Below are 25,306 nucleotides of genomic sequence, written 5' to 3' on the forward strand. Positions count from 1 at the left end.
TGTTTTGCTTTTGTTTTTTTTTTTTAATGGTTTATTTCAATTACATAAATAACAGTTGTGGAGGTTGCATTAGCTGTAATTCCAGCACTCGGGAGGCAGAAACAAGAGGGTTGCTACAAGATGAAGCCAGTTTTGTGAGTTCCAGGCCAGCCAGGACGAGTGACAGGCCCATCCCACCAAGCGCTCCCCCCCCCCCCCCCCCCCGTAAGTGCCAGTCATCTGGTGGTGAGTGAAAGTCACAGTCACACCTAAGGACCTCTGCTTGCTCTGTGATGCTTTGGAAGGGTTAAACGGCAGCCTCGTTTCTTCTTAGCGCCTCCTTTTTCTTGTACCTCCAGTCATTGTGGCTTCTCTGTGCCCCGGGGCAGCTCCATCCGCAGAGGCCTCTCCTCAGTTAACCAGACTATTTGGCCAGACTTCGGCAGGAAGACACATTGCACGGTCCGCGTCCAAAAGACTGCCTCTGAGCAGGGCGAGGTTGGCATGGCTCGCTGAAGTGGAGTGTGAGATTCCAAACTGCTAATTTGCTAAAATAATTTGGGAAAGTGCTACATAAAAAGCTGACGGGAGAGGAGGTAGTATTGCTGAGATTTGTGGGAGGGCCGAAGTCCAGGCCCCTGGAGGTTATGTTTGCTAATTGCCTCAGTGGCTGTTGGCCACAGAATATTTATTCCTCTGTTGGCCCAGGAAGCCAGCTTTACTTGCTGAGAGTTTTCTACCGCCGTTCATGCTAAACTTTGGGTTGGATTTCTTAGCAACTAAAAATCGGGCGTCATAATCTCTCCCCTCCCCAGCGATTCACAAGAGATTTTCATGATTGTCTTTGCAGCCCAGCCTGACTTTTCCGAACACAGGCCCAAGGGAGAAGAGAGGCAGGAAAGCAACGGGAACTGTCTCCTGGACCACTGCCCAGCTGGTAAGATTATCGCTGAGCACTGACCCCTGATCAGCCAATCTCATCAGCAGACCAGTGACATATGACTTGGCACAAAATAATGTCTCCCATTTCTGTCACAGTCATTCTCTCTAGACCTTAAGCAGGGAGAACAGGACACAAGATAACAGTTGGGGACAAGGAAGGGGGGCAAATATCACAATTTAGGGAGCTCCGGATCTGTGCGGGCTAGTTTTTAATGTCAATTTGACACAAGGCAGGGGCATCTGGGAGGAAGGATTCTTGATCCAGAAGATGCTTCCCTAGGGCTGGCCTGCAGGCAGCTGTGTCGAGCCTTTTCTTGATTGATGCCAGCCTGGGCAGGCGTCCTGTGCTGTATAAGAAAGCAAACTGAGCAAATCACCGAAAGCAAGCAGTAAGCAGCACTCTTCCAAAGGCCCCAGCTTCTGCTCCTGCCTCCAAGGTTCTTGCCTTGAGTTCCTGCCCCGACTCCTCTCAGTGATGTAGGGTGACCTGAGAGGTTGTAACCTGAAATGAACCTTTTCCCCCCAGGTAGTTAATGGTCATGGTCTTTCTTTCTTTCTTTCTTTCTTTCTTTCTTTCTTTCTTTCTTTCTTTCTTTCTTTCTTTCTTTCTTTCTTTCTTTTTGATTTTTCGAGACAGGGTTTCTCCGTAGTTTTTTTTGGTTCCTGTCCTGGAACTAGCTCTTGTAGACCAGGCTGGCCTCGAACTCTCTCCTGCCTCTGCCTCCCGAGTGCTGGGATTAAAGGCGTGTGCCACCACCGTCCGGCTCATGGTGTTTCTTTACAGTGATAGAAATCCCAACTAAGACACAGCCAGAGGCTGATTTTATATAAAATGGGTAGAGCCTGGGATTTCGTTTTTTTTTTTTTTTGATATCTCAAGTAATTCAAACATCTATCTACCCAGTTTAATTTAATATATGCTTGATCGCTTTGGACAGGACACTTAGGCCTCACCTCATACCTCCCACTTGAAGATTTCTCCTCTGACGGAGCCCGTGCTGTGTTAATTGATGGGTGGTACCTGGTGCTCCAGAGTCAGCTTTCTGTTCAATATTTTCTTAGGTTGATTGCTAGCATAGGGATCACTAAACCTAAGATGTAACTATCTTTCTGTTTATTACTGCACGGTGCCTTCTATTGGGCTGTATAACTGTAGGATAATTGATTAACTGGGGGATGTCGGTTTCATCTCAGGATTATCGGCACTGGGAGTACCATTTGGAGGGTGGGGAGATGGCTCCGTGGAAAAAACATTTGCCTGGAATACATCAGGCCATGGCTTTGGTTCCCAGTACTGATTTAAAAGGAAGAAGAAGAAAAGGAGTCAGGCTTCGTGTCATAGCACATAGCACATTACACACATAATACCAGCATTCCGGAGACAGAGGCAGGAGCACGGACGAGTTCCAGGCCAGCCTGGGCTAGATAGCAACACCCTGTCTCAATAACAAAACAAAACGAAAAGCCAGGCCTGGTGCAAGCCTTTCATATCAGCTACTCCAGAAATGGAAACAGGAGTATCTCAAGGCCAGTCGGGATAACTTAATGAGAGTTGGATTGAAAACAAAAAGCTAAAAGAGGGCTTGGCTATAGCTTAATGGTGGGCTTTGCCGACCATGTTCAAGACCCTCTGCTCAATCTCTAATACTGAAAAAGCAATCAAAGCTACCATATGGCATGTCAGAAACAACCTTATTTTTATTTAGTTAACACACACACCTTACTCTTATTTGTCTTTTTTTTTTAACCCCCACCACCATCAGAACATAAGTATCCAAGGGCAGAAACGTCAGTCCACATAGTCTGTTGTTCATTGGCTCAAAGTTATAAAATATGGACTGGAGAAACAGCTCAGTGGTTAAGATTACCGGCTGTTCTTCCAGAGGACCCACATGGCAGCTCACAGTTATCTGTAATCCCATTCCCAAAGCCTCTTCTGGCCTCTGAGGGCACTGTATCACTCAGTACACAGACACGCATGCAGCCAAAACATCTACATACATAAAATAATAAAGCTGTTTATAAGGTAGAGACTATGTATATATTATAGACTACCCTTTAGTCTACAGTTGTGTTTTCTTATATTTTCAAATGTGTGTTTAAAATGTTCACAGCACACGTTTTTGTTTGAGTTATAGAATGCTATTTTCTTAAAATACATATGAACGAAATGTTTGGAAAGAGTCACAGTTGGCCCTTGTAGTCACAGGTTTCAGATCTGAAGGTTTAACTGGTTTGGAATAAAAAAAAATCAGAGATGGTGTAGCTCCGTGACAGAGGGCATATTTAGTATAAATAAGGCCCGGGTTCTACCTCAGTACCCCAAAAGTTGCTTTTTATTTTCAGGGAAAAAAAAACTTATGTCTTACTTAACATGTCTGGACATTTTGTTTTGTTATTATTCACTGGACAGTCCAGTATAGTAACTACTTACATGGTAGCTGTGTTTTACTAGGTACTAAGTACAACCGAAGAAGGACAAGGCCGGGAAGGTTATATGTAATGAATGCTATACTGTTTTGAATTTTAGGTGTTCTTTATATATACACTCCTTTTTTTTTTTTTAAAGCGTGTGTGGGTGATTTGCCTTCATGTGTGTTCTTCCTTGGGGGCCGGAAGAGGGCATCAGCTCCCCTAGGACAGAGTTAATGACAGTCCTGAGCTGCAGTGTGGGTGCCGAGACTCAAACTCTGGTCATCTATAAGCAATCAGATGTTCTTAACTGCTGAGCCTTCTCTCCAACCCCTATACATATTCTCCACATACATAGAAAGGTTCTAGGTGCTAATTTCTTATGAAGCGTGCCTTTGCGAATATTTCTCCTCCTCCTCCTCAGGCTGTCCCTTGTCATTTGCTGTGCAAAAGTTTATCATTTTAAAGTGTGTACTTTCTTTTTCTGGTGTCCTTGCCAAAAAAAAAAACCCACTCCGAGCCCGACGTCAGGAGCATCTTCTGCTGATGCTTTTCTCCTAAGGTGTAGTGTTTACGCGTCAACCACTGAGTCGGGTCTGCACATGGTATCAGATAAGGACATGACAGTGTTCCCGGCACAGTTTGTCGAAGTCACTGTCTCTTTCCTGTCAAGTGATCCTGGCACCCTTGCTGGAAAGGGGTTTCAACCGTGGCTCTGAGGGACATGAGGCGAGGTCACTCTGAGGTAGAGTGCCGGCTGCAGTTGTCAGCGAAGCAGCCATTGTCTCCTTCCCAGAGCCAGAAGGGTGGGGTGGGACCCCCCCGACAGCACCTCCCAGGTAGAAGAGGCCTCAGGCAGCACCCAAGGGCTCTGTGCTGGGCCAGGCCTACTCCCTCTGGATGCCAGCCCAAGCAGCCTAGCTTGGGACTGCCCAGACCGGTTTGCAGGCTTCTGTTCCTTGGAGCTGGTTCACTTAGACACAGCCTACAACCAGCACCCACCCTCTTCTTTCTCTCTCTTTCTTTCAGCTTCTCCGCCTTCTCTCACTTCTTCCCTTTCTCAGTTCTTTTCTCTCAGCCCCAATGCATGTGGTTATCTGACCATACACCCCTGACCCCAGGTCCTGAGCCACTGACCTTTGTGCTATCCTGCCTATGTGTGTGCCCTTCCTCCCCTGGGCCCGCTGCCAGGCCAGTCAGGTTCCAACCAGAAGGTTCCTATGTTTTTAATGGATATAAAATTATCGATAATAACGCAACCACTAACACTAACAATAACAATTGCCGTTTATTGGGTACTTACCAAGCATAGCTTACATGCTTCGCATCGTTACCTACCCACAGGAGACCTGTGAGGCCAATATTATTATCATATTTCTGTTCCAGAAGAGAAACTAAGTCGCAAGGGCTCATATTCTGTGCCCAAGGTCATCACACAGCCAGTGAGTGGCACAGTCAAGATTCGTATGTTGCCTGCCACTAATACTTTTGGCCTAGACCCTAATGCCCACCCTCACTGCCTGACATTGGGCACAGTTCTCTGTGTGTGAGTGTGTGTATGTGTGTGTGTGTGTAAGGGACTTGGGAGAGAGCTCTACCAGGGATAAGTGTTGAGACTTTATAATCCCCCCTCGATACTGATGGTCTCTAGAGGGGGCCATGAAAGGCCAAGGAGCAGACAGAGTTAGGCAGCCAACACCTGAAATTTCTGGAACACAGCACCCTACCACTCACAGGCTGAGCATGATTCTCTCCCCTCTTGGCTAGACACACTGATACTGCCTTCCCGGCAGGTTCCAGCCTGTCCATTCTGAAGGCATTCCCTCCACCAGACCTGTGTACAGCAGGGAACAAAGACATAAATAAGAGGAGCGTCCCCTTCAAAGCCCTGGTGCTGCTTTGGTTTCTACTGCCGTGATAAACACCACGACCAAAAGCAACCTGGAGAGAAAAGGGCTTATTTTCTCTTATACCTTACAGCCCACCATGAACTAAAGTCAAGGCAGGAACTTGAGGCAGGAATCTGGAGACAGGAACTAAAGCAGATTTCTTTCTTTCTTTCTTTCTTTCTTTCTTTCTTTCTTTCTTTCTTTCTTTCTTTCTTTCTCTCTTTCTGATTTTTGAGAGAGGGTCTTTCTACATAGACCTGGCTGTCCTGGAACTTAATCTGTAGACCAGGCTGTCCTGGAACTCATAGAGATCCACCTGCCTCTGCCTCCAGAGTGCTGGGATCAAAGGTATGTGCCACCACGGCCAGTATTGCTTGCTTTCTTATACAGGACCACCTGCCCAGGAGTGGCTCCACCCGAGGTTTGGGCCCTCCCACATCAGTTATGAATCAAGAGAGTGCCCACAGACTTGCTTATAAGACAATCTAATGGACGTGTCTTCTCAATTGAGGTTCCCTCTTCCCAGAGGATCCTAGCTTGTGTCATGTTGACAAAAACAAAAAACAAAAACAAAAAACTAATTACCAAAGTCCTCTTGGTCTAAGTAGAGACAGTGTAGGCAGCTACTGAGGAGGAGAACATGGAGCTATCTTATACCTGCCTCCTTGGCCCCTCGCAGCCCATCCCTCGCCATGGGGTGTGTGTGTGTGTGTGTGTGTGTGTGTGTGTCTCCTACTTCCTTCTCTGTAGTAGTCATCCTCTGTGACTGCTAAACACTGTTACCTCTTAGCACAGAATGACAGCCTACTCTACGCACAGAGGGGGTGCAGGTGTACATAGTACTAACAATATCACGTCCTGACCCAGAAAAGGCCTTACCTGGGACCCCAGAGGTGAACAAGAATTTACCCTAAAGAAGAGCAGCCGTATTTGAGAGGGCCCGGATTTACATGTGATGCTGGGAAGGCATTTTAGTGTGACTAAAGAGCGACAATTTAGCATTCAGGATGGGGTGAGTGGCAGAGCTAAGTCCATAGACAACGGACAGCCAGGTCCCCCTTCCAGACTAGTACAACTCTGCCATCTTTACCTGTGATCCTTGTACCAGCCCCATTGAAAGATTTTAAGTGGGAGAATAGTTTGATCCATTTCCCTTGGGGAAAGGAAGCGATGGTGGGCGATGGATAAGTTAGAAGGGAGAGAAGACAGGGCGGAGGGGGTCCAGTGGTCCAAGAGATCAAGCAGAGGTGTTGAAAGCGCTAGAGATGGGTATATAGAGACCGGAGAATGGGGGAGAGGGGAGATAGATGTTCCTTGCTTTATTTCAACTGTTGACAGAAAGACTATGCCCAGCTCCCCACAGCAGCGAGGACTCCTGCCCACCTCTCAGCTCTGCTTCAGAACAGAGAACGTTAATCTGATGGGTCGCATGCCAGCACCCGGGTGAGGCCAGTTTACCTGTGAGCTGGGTCACTAAGCGTAAAGGAAAAATGGCACTCAAGAATGTGGCCCTCTGTTCCTCACACCCACACCTGAGTACACTCGCCTCTGCTCCTGGAGCAGCTACTGCCTGGAGGAAGAAACAGCCCAAAGCAAAGGAGAGGTCAGAGACACAAACAGCATGGCATATCTGGTGGCTGTGGCCACAGCGGCTTTGTCCCTTGGGAGTCCCAAGGGTAGAGCAGGGAGCAACGGGCAAAGCTGCTGTGGCTCCCACCGAGTCTCATCAGAAAGCCTGCCTTTATTTCTAAGAGCTCAGACAAAGGGAACACAAGACTGGAGAGATGAGGGGCAATGTTTTCAGGACAGGAGGTGAAGAGAGAGGGGTGCCTTCTAGGCCAGAAACTAGCTGTGGGGAGCAAAGAACCAGCCTCTATCTCCTCCCAATGAGTCAGTGCTGGAGGAGCTGGGTGTGGCCCCTGAAAGAGCCTGGTTTCAGTTTAGAGAGGCCACAGGGTGGGAAGGAGGCCAGACACATGGCTGTGGGACTGAGAGACTCCCCAGCCAGCCTGCTGCTGCTGGGTAGCAGTGTGACCCGGGACATCCCACTGTTCTGAGCCCTTGTTCCCTCAGGAGACATCTCCCTGCTGGGATGGGGGATGGGAGGGGAAGAGTAATTAAGTCTAGCAGTAAGTATCTGTGACAGCCCTTACTAGGCCATAACTCTCTGCAGGAAGACAGAGGTGTTATCCTTTCTGTTAGTCCCTTGGGAATGGAAAAAACAGGACAATTCTGATAAGCAGGTGTCAGTGTCCAGCCCCGCCCACCTCCTCTAGCCTGTCTTCCCTCCAGCCTCAGGAAACACCATTCTGTCCCTGAAGGCCCAGTGCCATGTTTGCTTTTTAGACAAACATCTCTTTCACTTTAATACCTTCTAAAATGTATCAGCCTTGTAAATATTGCAAGGAAAACCATGCCCAAACCTGTGTCCAGACTCTGAGCCCCACCTAGGTTCTGTGTACCCACTTCTCCCGGCCTGACATCTTTATAAAGCTTTGCAGGTCACGGGGCACTTATTTTGGGCCTTGTGTTATCTGGTTGGCCACATCATGACGTCATAAAGAAGCATAATCAAATTGGTGGGATTATTTTGCCCATTTTATGGAGGAGAGAATCGTCTAACCAGAGCCAGCAGGAAGTTCCTGTTCTTTTTTTTTTTTTTTCCCCAGATCCTTCACTGCCTGCCTCCCTTTGATGCGGAGACGCTTGCATGGTCTGGCTCTACCGTACACACCTCCAACCTCTAGTGTAGCTTGAGTCACACCATGCAGCAGAAGGTCAAGCACAGGGTGCCCAGCAGGCCTACTGCCAGGGCTCTTCGTCGACCAGGTGCTCATCAGTGCTTCCACGGAATGAATGCATCTGGCTCGACTCATCTCCCCCTCTTCCTCCAGTTCCTTTCTCTCAGCACCTGGAGTCTACACTGGAGTCAGACAGGGAAGGTGGCTTTTGTGTCTCTGACTCCTACTCACTGGCTGTGTCACGTCAGCTCGGGCTCCTGGAGATGGAACGCTACTTCCACTGGGAGCTCTGACCGTGACAGCAACTCCAAAGCCTCCCTCAGCAGCAGCAGCAGCAGCAGCAGCCGAGATGCTGAGGGCCTCCCAGGAGAAGAAGGGTCACCTTGTTTTGGACTAAGTTGACAGCAGCTAGGTATGTGGTTAAGAAATAAATAAATAAAAGTTATTTTTTTCCAGTACTGGGTGTTAAGCTCAGGGTTGTGCATACCTGAGATATGTACTCTATTACTTGGCTGCATCCCGTAAGTAATCTAGTACTTAGCTGTCTTCCTAGTCTTTTTTTTTTTCTCTTGAAGCAAAGTCTAAGTTACCCAGGCTGGACTTGACCCAGTGCCCCACATAGCTGAGGTTAGAGTCCTGAACCACCATGGCTGAGTGATTTGATAGCACATTTTTTTTTTTTTGTCTTATGACTCGACCAGGCATCTGAAGTCTAATGTCAGTCACCAGGGATCCAGTAAAAGGGATACCTCCCTGGATCTAGACCCTTCCAACTGGAGCAGATCAAAGGCAAGGGGGATTATTTCATCTAAAGGCGATAGGGTGAGATGCTGGGCAAGCCTGCCTTGACCCTTATGATGACCAAGTTACTTGTGACTGTTTAAGTTTAAAGGAGATAAATTAAGGGCCTTGGTCATATTAACAACTTCCCAGTGCTCAATGGTCATTTAACAGTGGCTCGTAGGAGCTGGCAAGATGGTTCCATGGGAAAGGGAGCTTGCCACCCATCTTGATGACCTGAGTTCAGACCCTGGAAACTCCAAGGCAGGAGAGAATCAGTTTCCCCTAAAGTTGTGTGCTGAGGTCCACATACATGCTGTGGCCTATATGCTGACGAGGGCATGTGCGTGTGCACACCCCTACAGACACCCATACACATACTAAACAAATAGCCCCTTAGCTGGGCTAAGGAGTTGACTCTGTAGTTTGGAGTACTTTCTTCACAAGCATGAGAATGTGAGTATAGGTCTTAGGCACCCACAAAAAAAGCCAGGGCTTGGCAGGGCACACAGCTATAACTCCACCTTTGGGGATGGGGTGGGGCAGGAGGTAGCTAGAGCTTCAGGGCTGGCTGGTCAGTCGATTCGGCTGAAAAACCCTAAGCTTTAGGGTCAATGAGAAACCCTGTCTCAAGGAAATAAGATGGAGTGAGAAGGATGCCTGACATACCTCTGGCTTCTACACAACATGTGCTCTCCCGTGCATATACCACACACATGCACGCACACACGCACACACATGCATGCACACACACACGTATGTATACATACATGCACACGCACACACACACAAGATCTACTACTGCAGAGAGTTCTACTTTACAACATTGATTTTAGTCCAATGGTTGGAAAAGAAGCAAAGGCAAAAAGTATTCCAAGAAAGAGTAAATGTGTAGTTATTCTTTCTAGACTAAACTATTCCCTCCTGGAGGGGGAAGGGCACCTCATAAGATTCAGAAAGCTCAGTCAGGTAGTGGTGATGCATGTCTATAAATAATCCCAGCACTCAGGAGGCAGAGGCAGGTGAATCTCTGTAAGCTCAAGGCCAGTCTTGTCTACAGAGTGAGTTCCAGGACGGCCAGGACTGTTACGTAGAGAAACCCTGTCTCAAAAAACCAAAAGTTAAAAAAAAAAGACCCAGAAAGCTAAAGCAACTTCATAAGTTTTTGTGTTCAGAAAGTTATGAGCATAAAACAGTTTCTGGAGGCTGGGGTTGGGGTGGAGCTCCAGGGACACAGCTTTCATGAGTTGTTGCCTGTGCTGAGGTGGCGTTTTGGTGATGCAGCTGCCTTTGAATACCATGTAAGCAACCCCAATAAACTCATTGGTCTACCAAGCTAGACTTGGGTGGAATCATTTTCTTTACTCTGTCATCAGTATCTTTTCTAGGGTAAAAGACATTTGCTCATGTGTTCCCAGCAAAAGTCACACATCAGTAAGGGACAGGAGAGCTTACGAGAGATGTCTAGTAGAAGTGAGCCTATTGGGCATATTGGAGAGGGAGGCCGGGAAGCAGCAGGGTGAACGGGCACTATAAGAAATGCCCTCTCTCACTCTCTGTGTGCCTTGGGTTTGCCTAGAGCAATCATCCTAGCAGAGCCATGGGTGTATTCCCAAAGCAGTATGCATAGCCTTCAAGGAAGAAAGGGCTTCTTGGTTAGGAAATCCATGCTCAGGCTGCCAGCAGGCAAAGAGGCACCATTTCCTTCTAGATGCGATCTCTTATGTCTAGACCCAGGGATAGGGAATAGGTGTTTGTAGTGGAGATCTAGAGCTTAGATGTTGAGGCAGATCCCAAATACGATGTGGAGCAGAAGAAAAAGATTGGCTGAAGACATAGACTTGGGAATCTTGCAGACATCCAAGTCATTTTGCCACCTCTGGATTAAAATCTTAGGTTACCTCTAACTATTCACCTAGTTCTTCACGATTTAGTGATGGGAGTTGCTAATTATTTGCCTGGAGACAAGTCCTTCAAACGATGAACAAACTGAATACATTTGAAATAGTATTTATGTCCCATGCTCAAGAAAGAGAACAGAGGAGCAAAGAGAAAACCCAGCACTTGGGAAACCATCCCAATCTTGACTCTGCCCTGATCACATCACGCCGGGTCATGTGACTTATATATTTGTACATTTATTTATATCTTATCCTACCATCGTCTTCCTTTTCTTCCAACTGTATTTCAGGAGGTGTGTCAAGCGTCAGGCATGGCCGGATGTAGGCCATGGTGACAAATTGTCATCAGCAATGTGTGTTTCCTGTGTCCCTTGATTCTGCCCCTCTGTGTCTCGGTACCATCCTCAGGTTTTCTCCATCTGATGTCAAGGCGGACCTATGGGAAGCAGTGCACAGCCAACGGATGCTCTAGCAATGGAAAGAAAGTGCTGCCTGAGTTCCAGAGCTAGCCTTCACTGGTCTGCCCATTCCTGGGCTAGTGAAGGGACTCTGGCAGGAGAGAGGGCATGCATCCGCGTGATTGGCCAGGCCTGCTCACATGTCCCACACCTGAGGCAGAAGATGGAGTCAGTCTTCTGAACCAGTGGTTCTCAACCTGTGGATCGGGACCCCTCCCCCCCCAAGGTCACATATCCAATATCATGCATATCAGATATTTACATTATGATTCATAACAGTTCAAAGTTACAGTTATGAAGTAGCAACAGAATAATTTTATGGTTTGGGGTCACCACGACATGAAGAACTGTATTAAAGGGTCACAGCGTTAAGAAGGTTGAGAAGCACTGCTCGAGACCTTTAAGCCATTAGGTCAGGACAGAATGGTTCTGCATGGTAACTCAAGAAAGGAAAATGGACATTAGCTTGGTAGAAACCATAGCTGTCCACTCTGCTGTAAGTTGCTGTGTGGAGCTGAGAAGAGAGCTCAGTTGGTGAAATGCTTGCTTGTCCTGCAAGGACAAGGACCTGAGTTTGAGTTCCAGACCTACTCTAAGGAAAATTTAAAAGCCAGCCATGGTAGTGAGTTCTTTTAACTCCAGTACGGGGAGGTGGATCCCTCGGCCTCATTGGCCAGCCATCCTAGCCCAGTCAGTAAGTTGCAGGACAGCGAGACAGTGTTTCAAGTGGACATTGTCTCAGGAATGACATGTGATCTCTAGCCTGTGCACACACGTGCACATCCACAAACCCATGAAAGTGGATATGGACGAAACATTTGCAGAAAGACTGTATTACATAATAACCTCAAGGAGTGTTATGGAAAGAATAAAATTACAAAGGAGGAAGTAGAAACACACATTCAAGTGCAGTCTTCTTTTGGTGGAGGGAAAGGAGCCCAGTGGGATTCGGATACAATTTCATTGAGCCGCAATACAGGAAACAAAGGATTGGGTCAAATGATACATTTCTAGAAATCCCTTAGAAACAAGGCTAAGGGTTATTTAATTAATGCTATGATTACTCAGGAGGCAGGGAGGTCTACAGGAAATGTCAAGAGATGTTGACAGCCCAGACCTCCCGAGTAGAGACGGGAAACGCCCGTGGAAGGGAGCTCGTCAACGATGGCCCGTTAACACATGAGCTCTAAGGTGGAGATGGAAGGCGGAGGTGCTACGGATCCTACCCTGGATGCTCATATACAGCTAAGGTGAAGCTACTGCTTATAGCCCAGGAGAAGACCTGGAAGTCAGTGTAGAATGTCCTGAGCATCCCTGAGGTGGTTCTAGATAGACATGCATGAGAAATATTGGTGTCTTAGTTCATTCAGCGTGCTTCAACCAAAGAACACCACAAGCAATACAAATTTATTTTCCATAGTGCCAGGAAACTGGGAAATTCAAAATGAAGGTACCAGCAGGTAAGGTGTTTGGTGAGGGCCTCTGGTCTGTAATATAGGTGACACCTTGCTGTGTCCTCCCATGGCCCAAAGGGCAAGACGCTTTGTAAGTGTCTCTTACAAAGACACCAGTTTTCCTCAAGGAAGCAGAGTCCCCACGACACAACCACCTCCCAAAGGCCCCGCCTCATGAATTTTGAAAGGACACAGGCATCCAGAGTCATAGCAACGAGGTTCTGAAGAGTAGTTTAAGGACGAAAATGTCATTAAGGGAGGGATGCGTTGGGGAGTGGAGGAAATGGCTCAGTTGGTGAAGTGCTTGCCACACAAGCATGAGGAACTGACTTTAATCCCTAGAACACATACAGAAAAGCCATGCGGGACAGCACCGCCCGCAATCCCAGTGCTAGGGAAGTGGAGAAGACAGGATTCCTGGGACTTACCGGCTACCCAGTCTATCTCAGTCAGCGAGCTTCAGATTCAACCGGACAGCCCATCTCAAAAAGTAGGTAGCGAGTGATGAAGGAAAAACCCAACATCAGCCTCTGGCTTCTGCATGCATACACGCATGCACACACAAATACATACGGGCAAATAGATAAAAAAGGATGGCGCATTCGTATGCAAAGCAGCTCTAGCTGAGTCATAGTACTCATAACGAGGGAGGAGTGGTCGAATCAAAGACTATTAAAATCTTTGAGGGACTGGTTATAGATTTTAGACAGAACAGCTAGGCGCTGTAGGGTCTGAAGGCAGCAAGAGAGAAAGGGCAGCTGTTAGAACACACAGTCCTGTAACTGTGAAATACGAGTTTGCTCATTAAATGTTGAAACACTGAGGCTGAAACGTTAGTGACAAGAGCCGTTGTTAAAGTAATGTCTGGACAGCTATTTCTCCACCACGCCGAAGCTAAAATGGGATGAGAGCCATTAGCGGGCAGGGCTTGACATACAGGAATCCCCATGTAATTCAGGGTGACGCTGTCAGTAGCCATTAGAGCTGCACGGAGTCGCAAGTGGGGGCATCTAGGCTCTCTTCACTTTCCTTTTCCTCCTCTCTCAGGAAATAACATAGTATACCCTCCATAACCACCGGGAGGAGGAAGTGGGATGCTGGGGCCATTCCACAAGTATCTGATAAGTGCTTGCTACTTACTAGCTAGGTGCTGGGTGGGGATACACAGATGAATGAGAAAAAGTCTTGTCTTCATGGAGCCCTGAGTCCACCAGGAGAGGGCCTCTGAAAGCCACACCCAGACGATGCTCGTGATGCTGCGATGCTCCAGACTGACATGATGGGGCACACCTGCCTTGCTTCCTACTTGACTAACATGAAGACATATTCAGATCCAGTGACTCAAACCAACATCAAAGTGTTGTTTCACCATTCCAGAGCTCGAGATGGATCTTATAGGCTGAAATCCACATTGCTTTCCTTCTAGACTCTAGGGTGTTAATACACTTCTTTTTAAAATCTTCTAGAGCAGCGCTTCTCAACCTTCCTAATGCTGTGACCCTTTAATAGGTTCCTTATGTTGTGGTAACCCTGACCCTAAAATGATTTTCATTGCTACTTTATAACTGCCGTGAGTTGTAATATAAATATTGAATACAAAGGGGTCGTGACCCACAGGTTGAGAAACACTGTTCTAGACGGTGCCTGTATCCCTCAATTTCGGGACCCTTATTTGGACAGTTGTTGCCTTGCCACAGTTCCTTCTCTCACTCTGACCCTCCTGCCTCTCCTAACACAGTTCCTTTTGAGTCCACTGGTTACAATAGTGAGTTAATCCCCCCTCCTTAGCCTTTTTAACTCAACCATTAAAGCTCCTCTTTGCCACATACAGGGAAACCCCACAATACAAATGTAAAATGCCAAGGTGGGCATCTTTTTACTGGCTATTTCTCCTTCTACTGCAGTGTTCCTGGAGATAGCCTCAGAAACCAGTCTGCTCTCTGGGGCTATGCCACCTTGTGAATAGTATTTGTTAAATCTGTCATGGAGGTGAGAGCAGAGTGGGTGTCTAATGGCTCATTGTAGGCGCCTCTCAGAGTATACCGTCACATGGGTGGTCCCCATAATATCACAGAAATGAATGCCAGGCAGTGCTCAGACCCTGGGCAAGCATATTACATACGTAAGCTCCAAAATCCATGCAAGTACATAGGAAGATAGAGAACGATCTGGGAAAGCGGGAATGAGGGTTAATAAAGATGCAAATGATGAAATCACCCAAGATAATGCCTGGTTTTCAAGAAATGTGTTTTGAAATTACTCCTACATTCAGCCCCTGTCTTCTCTGTTTTGCTGAGGCCCCTGCTTCCTCTACTCTCTGAAAACTGGCATTTGTTCGCCAATCATGTTCCATGTTCCACCAGTAGCTCTGGAGCCAAGCCGAGGAGTCACTGTACGACAGTCCCTCCAGCTCCCTACACCTCAGTTTCCTCCTTTGTGTAACCGGGATAATAACCTGTATGCAAGTAGGCTAAATGAAGACATATGGGAAGGGCTTAGAGTCGTGTCTGGCACAAAATTAGGACCTGATAAACGGGAGCGTTATTCTCCCAAGGCCTGGCCTCCTTTCAGCTTCATTTCCCACTTTCCTCATTCAGCAGCAGGGGACAACGCACTTGTCTGTCCATGGGCAAGCCCTGAACCCGTGGGCAACCCTCGTCAGCAATTCGCTGTCTCCAGTATCCTCCATGCGTCCTGCGCAATTCATTCTCATGGCCCCGGTTCTACTGCGCTTCCCAGAAGTCCGTCCAACCTTGACCAACCTTCTCAGTAGCAACTGTTTATGCAGGCCCGTGCCTCAATTCTGGGCACGAGAGAGGTCCTTGAAGCAGGGTGTCTCCTAAGGAGTACGGAAAAGTACTTCCCCTCCTCTCAGGCTTCAATTTTCTGATTTGGAACGAGTCCATTGGCTTGCAATGTTAAAGCTGAGATTTTTAAACTGATAGAATCTAATTAAGTAGCAGGGAACAGGTCGCCTACTCCACATCTGCAGAAGGGGAAACTGAGTGTAGTTGTGTTTTGGTTTCTCTTTCACAAAGAGACGTGTTGTTCTTTGCTGCAGGAACAAGTTTTCCCAGAAAGGAGACAGCCTTGTTTTCTTCATCCGACCAAGGAGGGGGAAACTCTCGGACTTTTCAGGGGGTCCTGTGCGCCCGGAAACACGTGTGTGCTCACCTACGTGTACGCACGTGAGCGCACCTACAGCAGCAGGGGGCACTCGGGCCGGCAGGGGGCAGCACAGGCCCGGCGCAGCCCCGGGGGAGGAGGGCGTGCTGCAGTGCCGGCGGCGGCGGCGGCTGGAGGTGCAGCCCTCCCAGGTGGGAGGCGGGGGCTGCGGGCGCAGGAAAAGGCGCCCCGGGAGCGGGCGCTCGGCGGGGGCCTCCTCCGGCCGGGCGCGGCGCGATTGGGAGCGAGCGCGCCGGGAGCACGCAGGCGCTCTGCTCCGGCTGGCCCTCGGCCGGCGGGCGGCGCGGGAGCAGCCCGCAGCCAGGTCCCCCTGCAGCGCTCTTCGGCGGGGACAGCGGCTACGCAGTAGCCGGCACCGACCGCCCGCCCCTTCAAGCGCGCAGCGGCGACAGCAGCGGGACGGTCCCCAGAGCCGATCGTGCGCGCTCTCTCCCGCGCGGCTACTCGCGCCGGGCGCTGGCTGGGCCGACGCGCCCCGCGGGCGGCCGGAGCGCGGCCTCCGCCTCGGCTGGGGCGGGAGCGAGCCCCGGGCCGCAGCCCGCGGGAGGAGGTGCGGCGCGGCGGGCACTGACGGCGGCGCCGGGCGCTCCCGGGCGGCGGCGCGGCGACAGCGCAGGGGGCGGAGGCAGGGGGCGCCCCCGGCCAGGATGCTGCGGTTCCTGCGCCGGACCTTTGGCCGCCGCTCCATGCAGCGCTACGCGCGGGGCGCGGCGGGGCGCGGGGCCGCCGGGCTGGCGGACGAGCGCGACGGGGGGCCGCGAGGGGGCCCGGCCGCCGCTGCCAGCTCCTCGGTGCTGCCCGCCGCGCCCGGGGGCAGCGTGTTCCCGGCCGGCGGCGGGCCCCTGCTCACGGGCGGCGCGGCTGTGCACATCTCCGCCTCTGGAGCGGCCAAGGCCACCCTCTACTGCCGCGTCTTCCTGCTCGACGGAACCGAAGTGAGCGTGGACCTGCCGGTGAGTGACGCGGCGGGGCCATGGTAGCCTGCGCCCCTTGGGGCAGAGCCCCCTTCCCCAGTGTTTTCCTCAGGGAAGCTTCCCGGGCCGCTCTTCGGGGACCCCTCCCCCATCTTCTGCCAGTCCTCTCCAGCCTGAACCCTCCCGGACCACCAAGCCCGCATACGCTGCGGGGCCCAGTCTTTGGCACCTTGCACCACAGGGTTGCGTTTTCTTTGGCGCCCACCTAGGTTTTTGGGCCTTACTCTTACCCCATTGCACGCTGTCCCCATGTCCCGCGTCCCCTCCTTTGGCGCAGGTGGCCGGCGTTCCCTGCCAATATTGGCCTTCCGATGCTGGCTTAAGTAGAATTTTTTTAAGCGTTGCAGGGCTTCCCTGGGATATCTCGATTTTGGTGTCAGGCCTTGATGAGACATTGGAGAAGAAACCCTTACCTGCTGCCCAGCAGGGGCCCCAAGTTTGAAAAGAGGGCCAGGGAACAGTTTTACCTCTCGGCCCTGGCCGATCCCTTATGGATGTCCTCCATTCCTATCTTAAAGAGCCCCCTGGCTCACAACCTCGCAGGGGGTGGGGCGACTTGGGAGTCAACTGTCAAGCCAGGTCAACTTTGAACGGGCAAAGGCCTTAGGGTTCTGGGAGTTGGCCCCAGCCCCCTCTGGACTGGCCTCCCGACTCGCTCCCACACTGGGCAATGTGCATGGGACGCGCTGGGCATCCCGGGGTGGCAGCGCAGGGACCTGTGTCCCGGCCACACACCCACAGGTGGTTGCACCAGGGCCCAGTTCCAGTGGCAAGCTAGGCCAGCGCCAGTATCTCCAGCAGGGAGTCCGGCCACCAAGAACGTTTCTGGCCGAAGGGGCCAGTCGGGGCCAGTCAGATCCAATCAAACCGACGCACTAACGGGGCGCCCACTGTGCACTCGGCGCTGCGGCAGACGGTGCCTTCGGGAATCTTTGGGTATGACTGAAGACACCGCAGTAATTGAGCCTTAGATGAGTTACAGATTGTCCGGAGGAACGTTTAGGCCTTCCTGGGTGGCAGGAATTTTTTTGGACTTAGAGAACTCTTAACCTGTAAGGGTTTCAGATGAGAAAAATCAGCCTACCTGACCTGGGCTCTAATGCTTCTTCCGTGTGGGTTTGATTTGGAGACAGTTTCAATTTATGGTAGTTTAATTTTGTGGTTTTTGTGCTCCATGGGAGAGCATTTTGTCATAAAAATACCCTTGCGGGGCCTTTTCATAGAAAAGGTGCCAACATTCCCCAGCCCAGAGCTGTTGCCTTTTAAAAAGCATTCATGTCCCTGCTTCCCAGGCTCCCAGCTCTGATGAGGCAGCCCGAGATGGGGAGCAGAGGCGAGGTGAGTGGGCAGCTTGGATAGGGAGAGGATGTGGCGCAGTTTGCATCTGGCAAAGGAATGCTCTCCTTGGGAACTTTGTCGGTGGTGCTCCTTGCCGGGGCGGGGGTTCTTGTCTCTTCCCCAGGGATAGCTAGCTTATAAAATGTATTGCTACTGTCAGGTTTGTGCGACAGGCTTAAGTGGTGTTTCTGAGTTGAAACACTGCAAATGGAGTAAAGTGCCTGTGTGCTAAAGAGATCCAAACAGGTCCACAAACGAACAGGTTGGAATGCTGGCTTACTGCAGTTGTCGGGGCCATGGGGGGATGGGAACACAGGCAGGCATCCTAAAAGGTTTATATTTATATATATGTATATGTGCAGAAAAAATCCCTCCATCTCAGGTTTCCTTTTGATGGCAGATATTTTTGATGCCCTTTTAAAAGACGTGCGATTTACTGAGCTCCGAGTTATTTATACATCCAGACATAAAACTGCGCACCGTGTCCACAGACAAACAAAAAGCAAATGCTGGCTCTGTCGTGTGAGCTCTCAGGGAGGGGAGATGAAGAAAAATTACCAGTAAACATGGCTCATTGATTTAAAGATTTATTAGATACTAGAATTGCATCATTCAGGCTCCTCCACCAGTCTTCCCAGAGCTCAGTGTTAGTTCCTGTAATTAATTCTCCCAGTTAGGAGGCTGAGCCGACTTCCCTCTGATTTTGTAGTGTTTGTGCCGTTCCTTAGACCCACCTTACTGGATTCCCTTTTTAGGTCTCCTTCTAGGCATTTGACCCCACCTGTGCCTGCTCGGCTGTTTCTGGATTCTTACTACTCCCTGGGCTCTGACCTTGCCTGACAGCATTTACCTTTGACCTGATACCCCTAAGCTTCCTTCTGTATTGGATCACTTCCATATAGACCCGGGGACCTGGCCAGTCTATGACTCCTTTGTAATTAAAACCCTCGGGCGGCCCTAGCTTCAAGAATTCCTTTGCCCAGCGTACAAAAGTGGCAATGTGTTGTCGTAACCCTTTTTTATTAGCCCCTCTCAGGACAGGAGAGTGTGTTCTAAAATGGCCTCAAACACAGTAACACCCTCAGTATGACCAGGCTGTGGCACCTCGGCGCAGTTACTCATCCTTTATGGGGTGTCTGGAGTGTGCTAAGCTACTCGCTATGAGCACAAAGGTCAGTGAGGCATGGCCTGGAGGCTCTTGGGAGACACCTTTGGAAAGATGGTTTTGTGTTCTGGGTGATGCTAATAAAGGGAGACACTCCCTAGTGGGAAGTGGAATGTGTGGGCTGTGGGGGTCCAAGGACTTCCTGAAGTTTTTGATGTTGAAATGATAGCATCTTAAATCCTCTGTCACTTGGCAAAGCCACGGTCAAGCTGGCATAATTAGTAAAGGAAGTCGCCACTGTCATTTTCCTAGTGAGTCCCCCTCCAACAGACTTGGAGTTGGGTGGTCTGGTTGGTTGCATCTGCTAGCCTTCCTGGAAGTTTTGAACCCTTCATGTAGATAGTCAGTGCTTTCCCAGTTGTGGCTAAAACATGGAGAAGGTGGTCTTTAACCCCCCACCTGTAACATGCAGTCCACAGTGGGCTTGGCGTTCAAGCCCACCTGCCAGGTGACACTCAGAGTGCCACCCTGAGTCATGTCTTTTCAGAAACCTGGCCCTGCCGTGGAGGGCACCTCCCTCCTGTTAGTTCAGCCATGTGCAGCCTTCAGGTATGGTCTGGTCTGAGGGAGCCAGGCACTTTCCTACTACCAGTGTGGCTGCAGATCCCTCTGGTTGGTGTGCTTGGCAGCGGCACCCGCTGTTGACTCCTATTAGCTCTTTGTTGACTAAACCCCTGGCATGGCTCGTGCTCAGGCCATTTCTGCTCAGCCCCGCCTCTGTTGCCTCTGTGTGTGTGTGTGTGTGTGCGCACATGCACGCACGATCTTTCAGCAGCCCTGTGTGCAAAGCTGTTGGGACACTGGCTTGCCAGTTAGCGCTCCCGCCATGCCTTGCAGGGGGAAGGCTGGTTGGCCAGTGTAGTAGCATTTGGCACACTTGCTCTCCCTGTATCGGGAACTTGGCATTGACTCATTAGGGTACTGTGTAAACGTGGAGAATTTCAGCATTACCTTCCGGCTTGACTGTGCCACCTTGGGCAACTTCAGCTGAGTGTTTATTTCCCTGTTTTTTTTTTTTTTTTTTAATGGGAAGATGAAATGATTAAAAACAAATTGCAATGCTTCGGTAAACAGCAAGACACTTGGAGGATTGATAGAAAGTTATAATTTTTATAAACTTCTCATCTTTTTCTCTGGAATGTGGAGAAGTCTTTTTAAAAACGGTAATAGGGACTTCAGAAAAATAAAAGCGAGCTGTACCAGGCAGGCTTCCCATTGCTCGGCTTTTGTTGAGCGGAATTGGAAGCTGAATGCTATATGAGGGATTTGTTTTTTTTTAAAGCTTTACTCTGGAAGAGAAAAGAGGCCCCTGCACAGGCTCTTAGGGGGCCTGGTAGAACCAACGTGATACAGCATAGTGATCATACACCTTATCTTGGATTGGAAGGTGCATCCCCATCCAATGGATTTATGGGCAACTGGATTCAGAGGGCATCAGGACCACCCATTAGTCACTCCCCGACAGCTGGAATGGGCTGCTCCGGAAAAGCATAGAGCAAGAGAGGTGGTAGGATGCTGGCATTAGTGCCCCTTTCTCTCACCCATGCAGAAAGGGTGAGATGTTTTTCTGACAATCGGAAGTAAGGCGGATTTTCTCATTCTGTGTGCAATCTAGCAGAATGACTCTCTAACTTTATCCAGCCCTTTTTTTCTTTTTTTAAAATTAAAGATGTTTTCACTCTGTTGCCCAGTTTTCAACTTCCAGTGACTCTCCTGCCTCTCACCCTTCCTTGGTGCTGGGACTTTAAGCATGTGTTAACTGTTCTCAGTTCATCTGAAGGGAGCAGGGGGTGGGGTGCATGCGTGTGCACCTGATTCTTATTCCTTTCTCTCTCTCTCCAATAAAATTTTCTTAGCTCTTGGAGCTTGAGACGCTTCAGCAGAGGGCCCAGGTTTGATTCCTAGCATCTACCTGGCAGCTCACAACCACACATTTGGTAGGACTCTGTGGAGCCTGGGGTATCTGTCCACGTGGGTCATGAGTTTGTGTTGTTTCTTATGTAAAGAAGGATTTTATTATAAAAGGTGGGCTGAGCTGGGAGTGAGAGATGTGAGTGGCAGGCACGTTTCCCTGGTAGGATGTGATAGAGAGTAGAGATCCTAGAAGCTGGTGCCATGCTGGTCAAGGGGAGGAAGGGAAGGGGTGTGGCTGGTGAGTGGGGGCTCCCCTGGTCTCTTCTAGGACCAGTCACATGACCCTCCAGGGTCATGAGCAAACATCAACTTGCTGTAAGTACTTCCATTTGCTTAAACTCACTGAATTCTGGCCTTGCTTTGGAAATGGCAGAAGGCCGTAGGGGTGAGCTTTCCCCTGACATTCTTCTTTGGAAACTTAGAAAATTTCTACCCTGGGGACCACAGAGATCCTCCTCTAAGATGTTTTCTTCCCACTCCTGGACCTTTTTGACTGGCTGGCTCCAAATGTCCCTGTCTGCTACTCTGCTCTACCCAGAGAAAAACCCTCTTCCAGAGGGGTCTGTGCTCTCTGTCCTCCAGTCTCCTGGACAGCTTTCACTGTCAGGGTCACCTGCTGATTCGTCGGCGTCTTGCCTCAGGCTGGCGTGAGGTCCCACATCCCCTTTCATCTTACATTTATAGCAGAAGGATTCGAAAATAGGGAGAAGCCAGAGATGTTAAAATAGAGTCTCAGATTTCATGAGAGGTTGGAACCACTGGTCACTGGGTGCTGTGTCTCCATCCTTTTAATCTTTGTATTTATATGGGAATGTGTACTTTGGATGTTGAGCTTAAATGGGCCAATTGGAAAGGGTCTATGACCCTGATCTCCCAGTGCAGCCATGGGTCTCCTCTTGTCACATCCCAGGAACGTGCAGCAGTGTGGTTGGTCCTTTGAGCGTACTGCCTGGGTCAGAAGCAAGCTCTCCCTACCTCCTCCTCTTCCTGCTGTTGGCAGGTTAAAGGTTTTAGAGATACAGTCTCCTGTTCCTTGCCTCAGGGATTAGCTGGGAGAGGACGATGGTTAGTTTTAATTGTTAACCACACAATGCAGAACAACCTGGGAGGAGCTCTCAGTGAGGGTTTGTCCTGATCGGGTTGACCTGGGGGCCTAACTGGGCGTGTGTGTGTGTGTGTGTGTGTGTGTGTGTGTGTGTGTGATGTTAATTTGATGCAGGAAGACCAGCCTACATGCGGACAGCATCATTCCCTGGCTTTGGGTGCTGAACTGTGTAAGAGTAGAGAAAGCAGCTTAAGCAGTAAGCGTACTTGGATTCATCCTCTCTGCTCTTGACTGTGCATGGGACTAGTTTCTTCAAGTTCCTATAACCTGGAATTGCTAATCAAAACAGCCCCTTTCTCTCCTAAACTGTTTTGTTGTTGTTGTTGTTGTTGTTTCTTAACCTGCCAGCTAAGCCCCCACTCTCTCCTGTAAAACTCAGGGATAAGGACAGCCAGCCTTTGTGAACATTCTGAAAGATAATCCTAGGACCCCTGAGCACAGAGCCAGGCAACAGAAACGGAGCTAGGATAGGGAGGTCTGTCTCTGTCTGTCAGGAATGGTTGTGAGAGTTCCAGCTAGAGCTGCTGTGTTAGATGTGGCCTGGAGCCTGTGCCCTCTGAATCCAGTGTCCCTCATCTTGTATCTCCTGCAGCCTCCGTGGTTCCTCTCCAGCCAACTGTTATCATCCCACCTGGCTACTTGATTTTCATGTTCAGTTATGAAAATGGTTTTCCAACGTGCTTTTGCTTGTGTAAGGCAAATTTTCTATAGTCAACAAAGGCCTAAGGAACTCTTCCAGTGTGTTGGTGGCGGGGCGGGGGGGGGGGATCTTGAGTTCCTAGTCGGTGGTAGACCTGCAACCCCATGGGAAGCAGTACAGGGGAGGAGCTACTGAATGGTGTGGTCCAGCTGGAAAAGTTGTGATGCCCACCGTGACTGGGGCTGTCCTAAAGAATGCAGAGGCGCACAGCTGTTGTATTTTGCTGGAAGGTGTCTGGGCAGCAGGTACAAATGCATGGAACATGGGGGGGGGCTCACTCCTTGGTGGGGGGGACAGGTATGGAGGACTGTAAACCCTTGACTGTGTCTCCGGCTCTTATAGGAGTATGTGAGGGGCCTTGAAGTACATGAGAGCCTGGATCTGTGCTCAGGGGTTCTGGATTATCCTTCTGGAAGCTCATAAAGACTGTTTTCTCCAGAGGTTTACAGGAGAGTCAGGCCTAGCTGCAAGTTAAGAAACCTCCCTGAACTGAAGCCACATGGCTAGCAAAGTCCAGTTTCATGCCCAGACTGTGGGGAGGAAATGTTGGTTTGAGAGCTCTGGCAGCTCACCTAGGCTCAGGGTGAATGACCCTGAGCCTGCCCCAGGGGTCCCACAGGTCCACAGGTGTCTGGGGACCCCAGAGTCTCATGAAGATTTCTGCTTTTGAGGGCTGCTTGGTGCCTCTAGAACTTGGGCTCACATCTTTGGTATGGTAGATTGGGTGCATGCAGTTTCTTTTCTTTTTTTTTTTTTTTTTGTTTGTTTTTTCTGTAGCTTTGGAGCCTGGCCTGGAACTAGCTTTTGTAGACTAGGCTGGCCTTGAACTCACAGAGATCCGCCTGCCNTTTTTTGTTTGTTTTTTCTGTAGCTTTGGAGCCTGGCCTGGAACTAGCTTTTGTAGACTAGGCTGGCCTTGAACTCACAGAGATCCGCCTGCCTCTGCCTCCTGAGTGCTGGGATTAAATGCACGCACCACCACCACCACCGCCCAGCTACAATTTCTTAAAGATGCATTCTGACTTGAAGGCCATTCGTCAACACCTGGGTCAAAAGCTGTTCTCATACAGAAGTGCCAAAACTGTTTCCACCTCCCTGTCCTGGTGCATAGCAGCTGTTGGGTGGCAGGCACTTCGTTCCTTTTTAGTCTTTGTGCTCCTGGATACCTGTTGATAAGCACGGCAGATTTTGTTTTGATTTGTTTTGTAGCCTGGGAGTTGAACCCATGGCCCCACACATGGCTAGGCAGGTATTCTCTGTCGGCAGCCCTGCCCTTTTCTTAGCCAAATATTTTCCAGCTGCACAGGTTTCCTGAGCGTCTCACCCTCTCTGCGCTGCTCTGGTTGACTTAAATCCACCCTGCCTCTCTGTGTGTGGCAGGTGAGTAATACCTGCCTCTGCTGCCTCAGTCTCTGGGGGCTGGAGGTTGAAGCGCAGAGCATCTGCTTTTGTTCCTCTTAAGCTCCCTGCCTCCCAGGCTATGGAATTTGTGTCATTTCTTTAATGGCCTTGTCTGGCAAGGTATTCCCTTTTCCTTCCCGGGGGGAGCGGGGTCTCCAGAAAGCAGATGGCCACAGGCCACGTGCCTGGTAAATGTGGTCCAGCCAGATTCAATCCAGGTTTCCAGACTCCTTTACCATTGTTTCCCCCAGCTCAGGTGCACAAGCCGAGCTCTCTGGTTTCCTCCCCTGTTCCTGGGTCATAAACACCCCTGGCTGTGCCTCACCGCTCTGTCTCTCTAGCTCTAGAGTTTGGGTTCAGCATGCTGCTTTTGAGCATTTTTTTCCTGGATCTTTCCCCCAGTCCCAACTAGCTTTTTCTTCTTATACTTAAGAACCGGAAGAGTCCTCGGGTCGGGGTTCCATCTTAACCATGGAACTACCTGGTGATCCCTTGGCACCCAAAGTTGAGCTAGGTCCTAGGATGGGGTCATCCACGTGGCTGGCCTCTCTGAGAATACCATCCACAAGTGCCCTCAGAGGTGACATCCCTGGGCTCAGTGATGCCCTTCCATGCCCAGATCCTCATCTGCATGTTGTCATCGCGTCATGCAATGACTTTAGCTTTGGAGAGGCCCGATAGTGCCGTTTCCCTGTCTGCTTCCTTGTTTAGCTGCACCTACCCTGAAGGAGAACTTTTCAGAACTCGTAAGGTATCAGAGAGCTAACCATTTGAACAGATTTTAAATGTGTAACTATTGTATCATCCATCTCTGGAACTTTTGTGTCTTCTTAAATGGAAACTCCAGCCACATTTGAACACTAACTCTCCATCTACACACACACACACACACACACACACACATTCTCTCTCTGTCTCTCTCTCTCTCTCTCTCTCTCTCTCTCTCTCTCTCTCTCTCTCTCGTAGG

The 25,306-nt window shown here is 49.7% G+C and overlaps 1 protein-coding gene and 1 long non-coding RNA gene across 5 annotated transcripts in view; both read left to right on the top strand.

The window, feature by feature from the left end:
• The first annotated feature begins 208 nt into the window (after positions 1–208).
• On the top strand, positions 209–10,047 carry LOC126514556 (uncharacterized). Its single transcript, XR_007595605.1, has 3 exons — positions 209–503; positions 830–916; positions 7,892–10,047. It is a non-coding gene; the product is annotated as an uncharacterized lncRNA (long non-coding RNA).
• A 6,342-nt stretch (positions 10,048–16,389) lies between these two features.
• Positions 16,390–25,306, top strand: part of Epb41l4b (erythrocyte membrane protein band 4.1 like 4B) — a 144,707-nt gene continuing 135,790 nt past the window's right edge. For all 4 annotated transcript variants that reach the window (XM_050164953.1, XM_050164961.1, XM_050164936.1 and 1 more), the window contains exon 1: positions 16,390–16,695. In XM_050164953.1, the coding sequence (XP_050020910.1) occupies positions 16,390–16,695 (306 nt within the window). The remainder of the gene's footprint in view (positions 16,696–25,306) is intronic.

This window comes from Alexandromys fortis, unplaced genomic scaffold (assembly GCF_014885135.2).
Source record: "Alexandromys fortis isolate MF-2015 unplaced genomic scaffold, M_Fortis_MF-2015_v1.1 scaffold_18, whole genome shotgun sequence".
In the NCBI taxonomy this organism is placed as follows: Eukaryota; Metazoa; Chordata; class Mammalia; order Rodentia; family Cricetidae; genus Alexandromys; species Alexandromys fortis.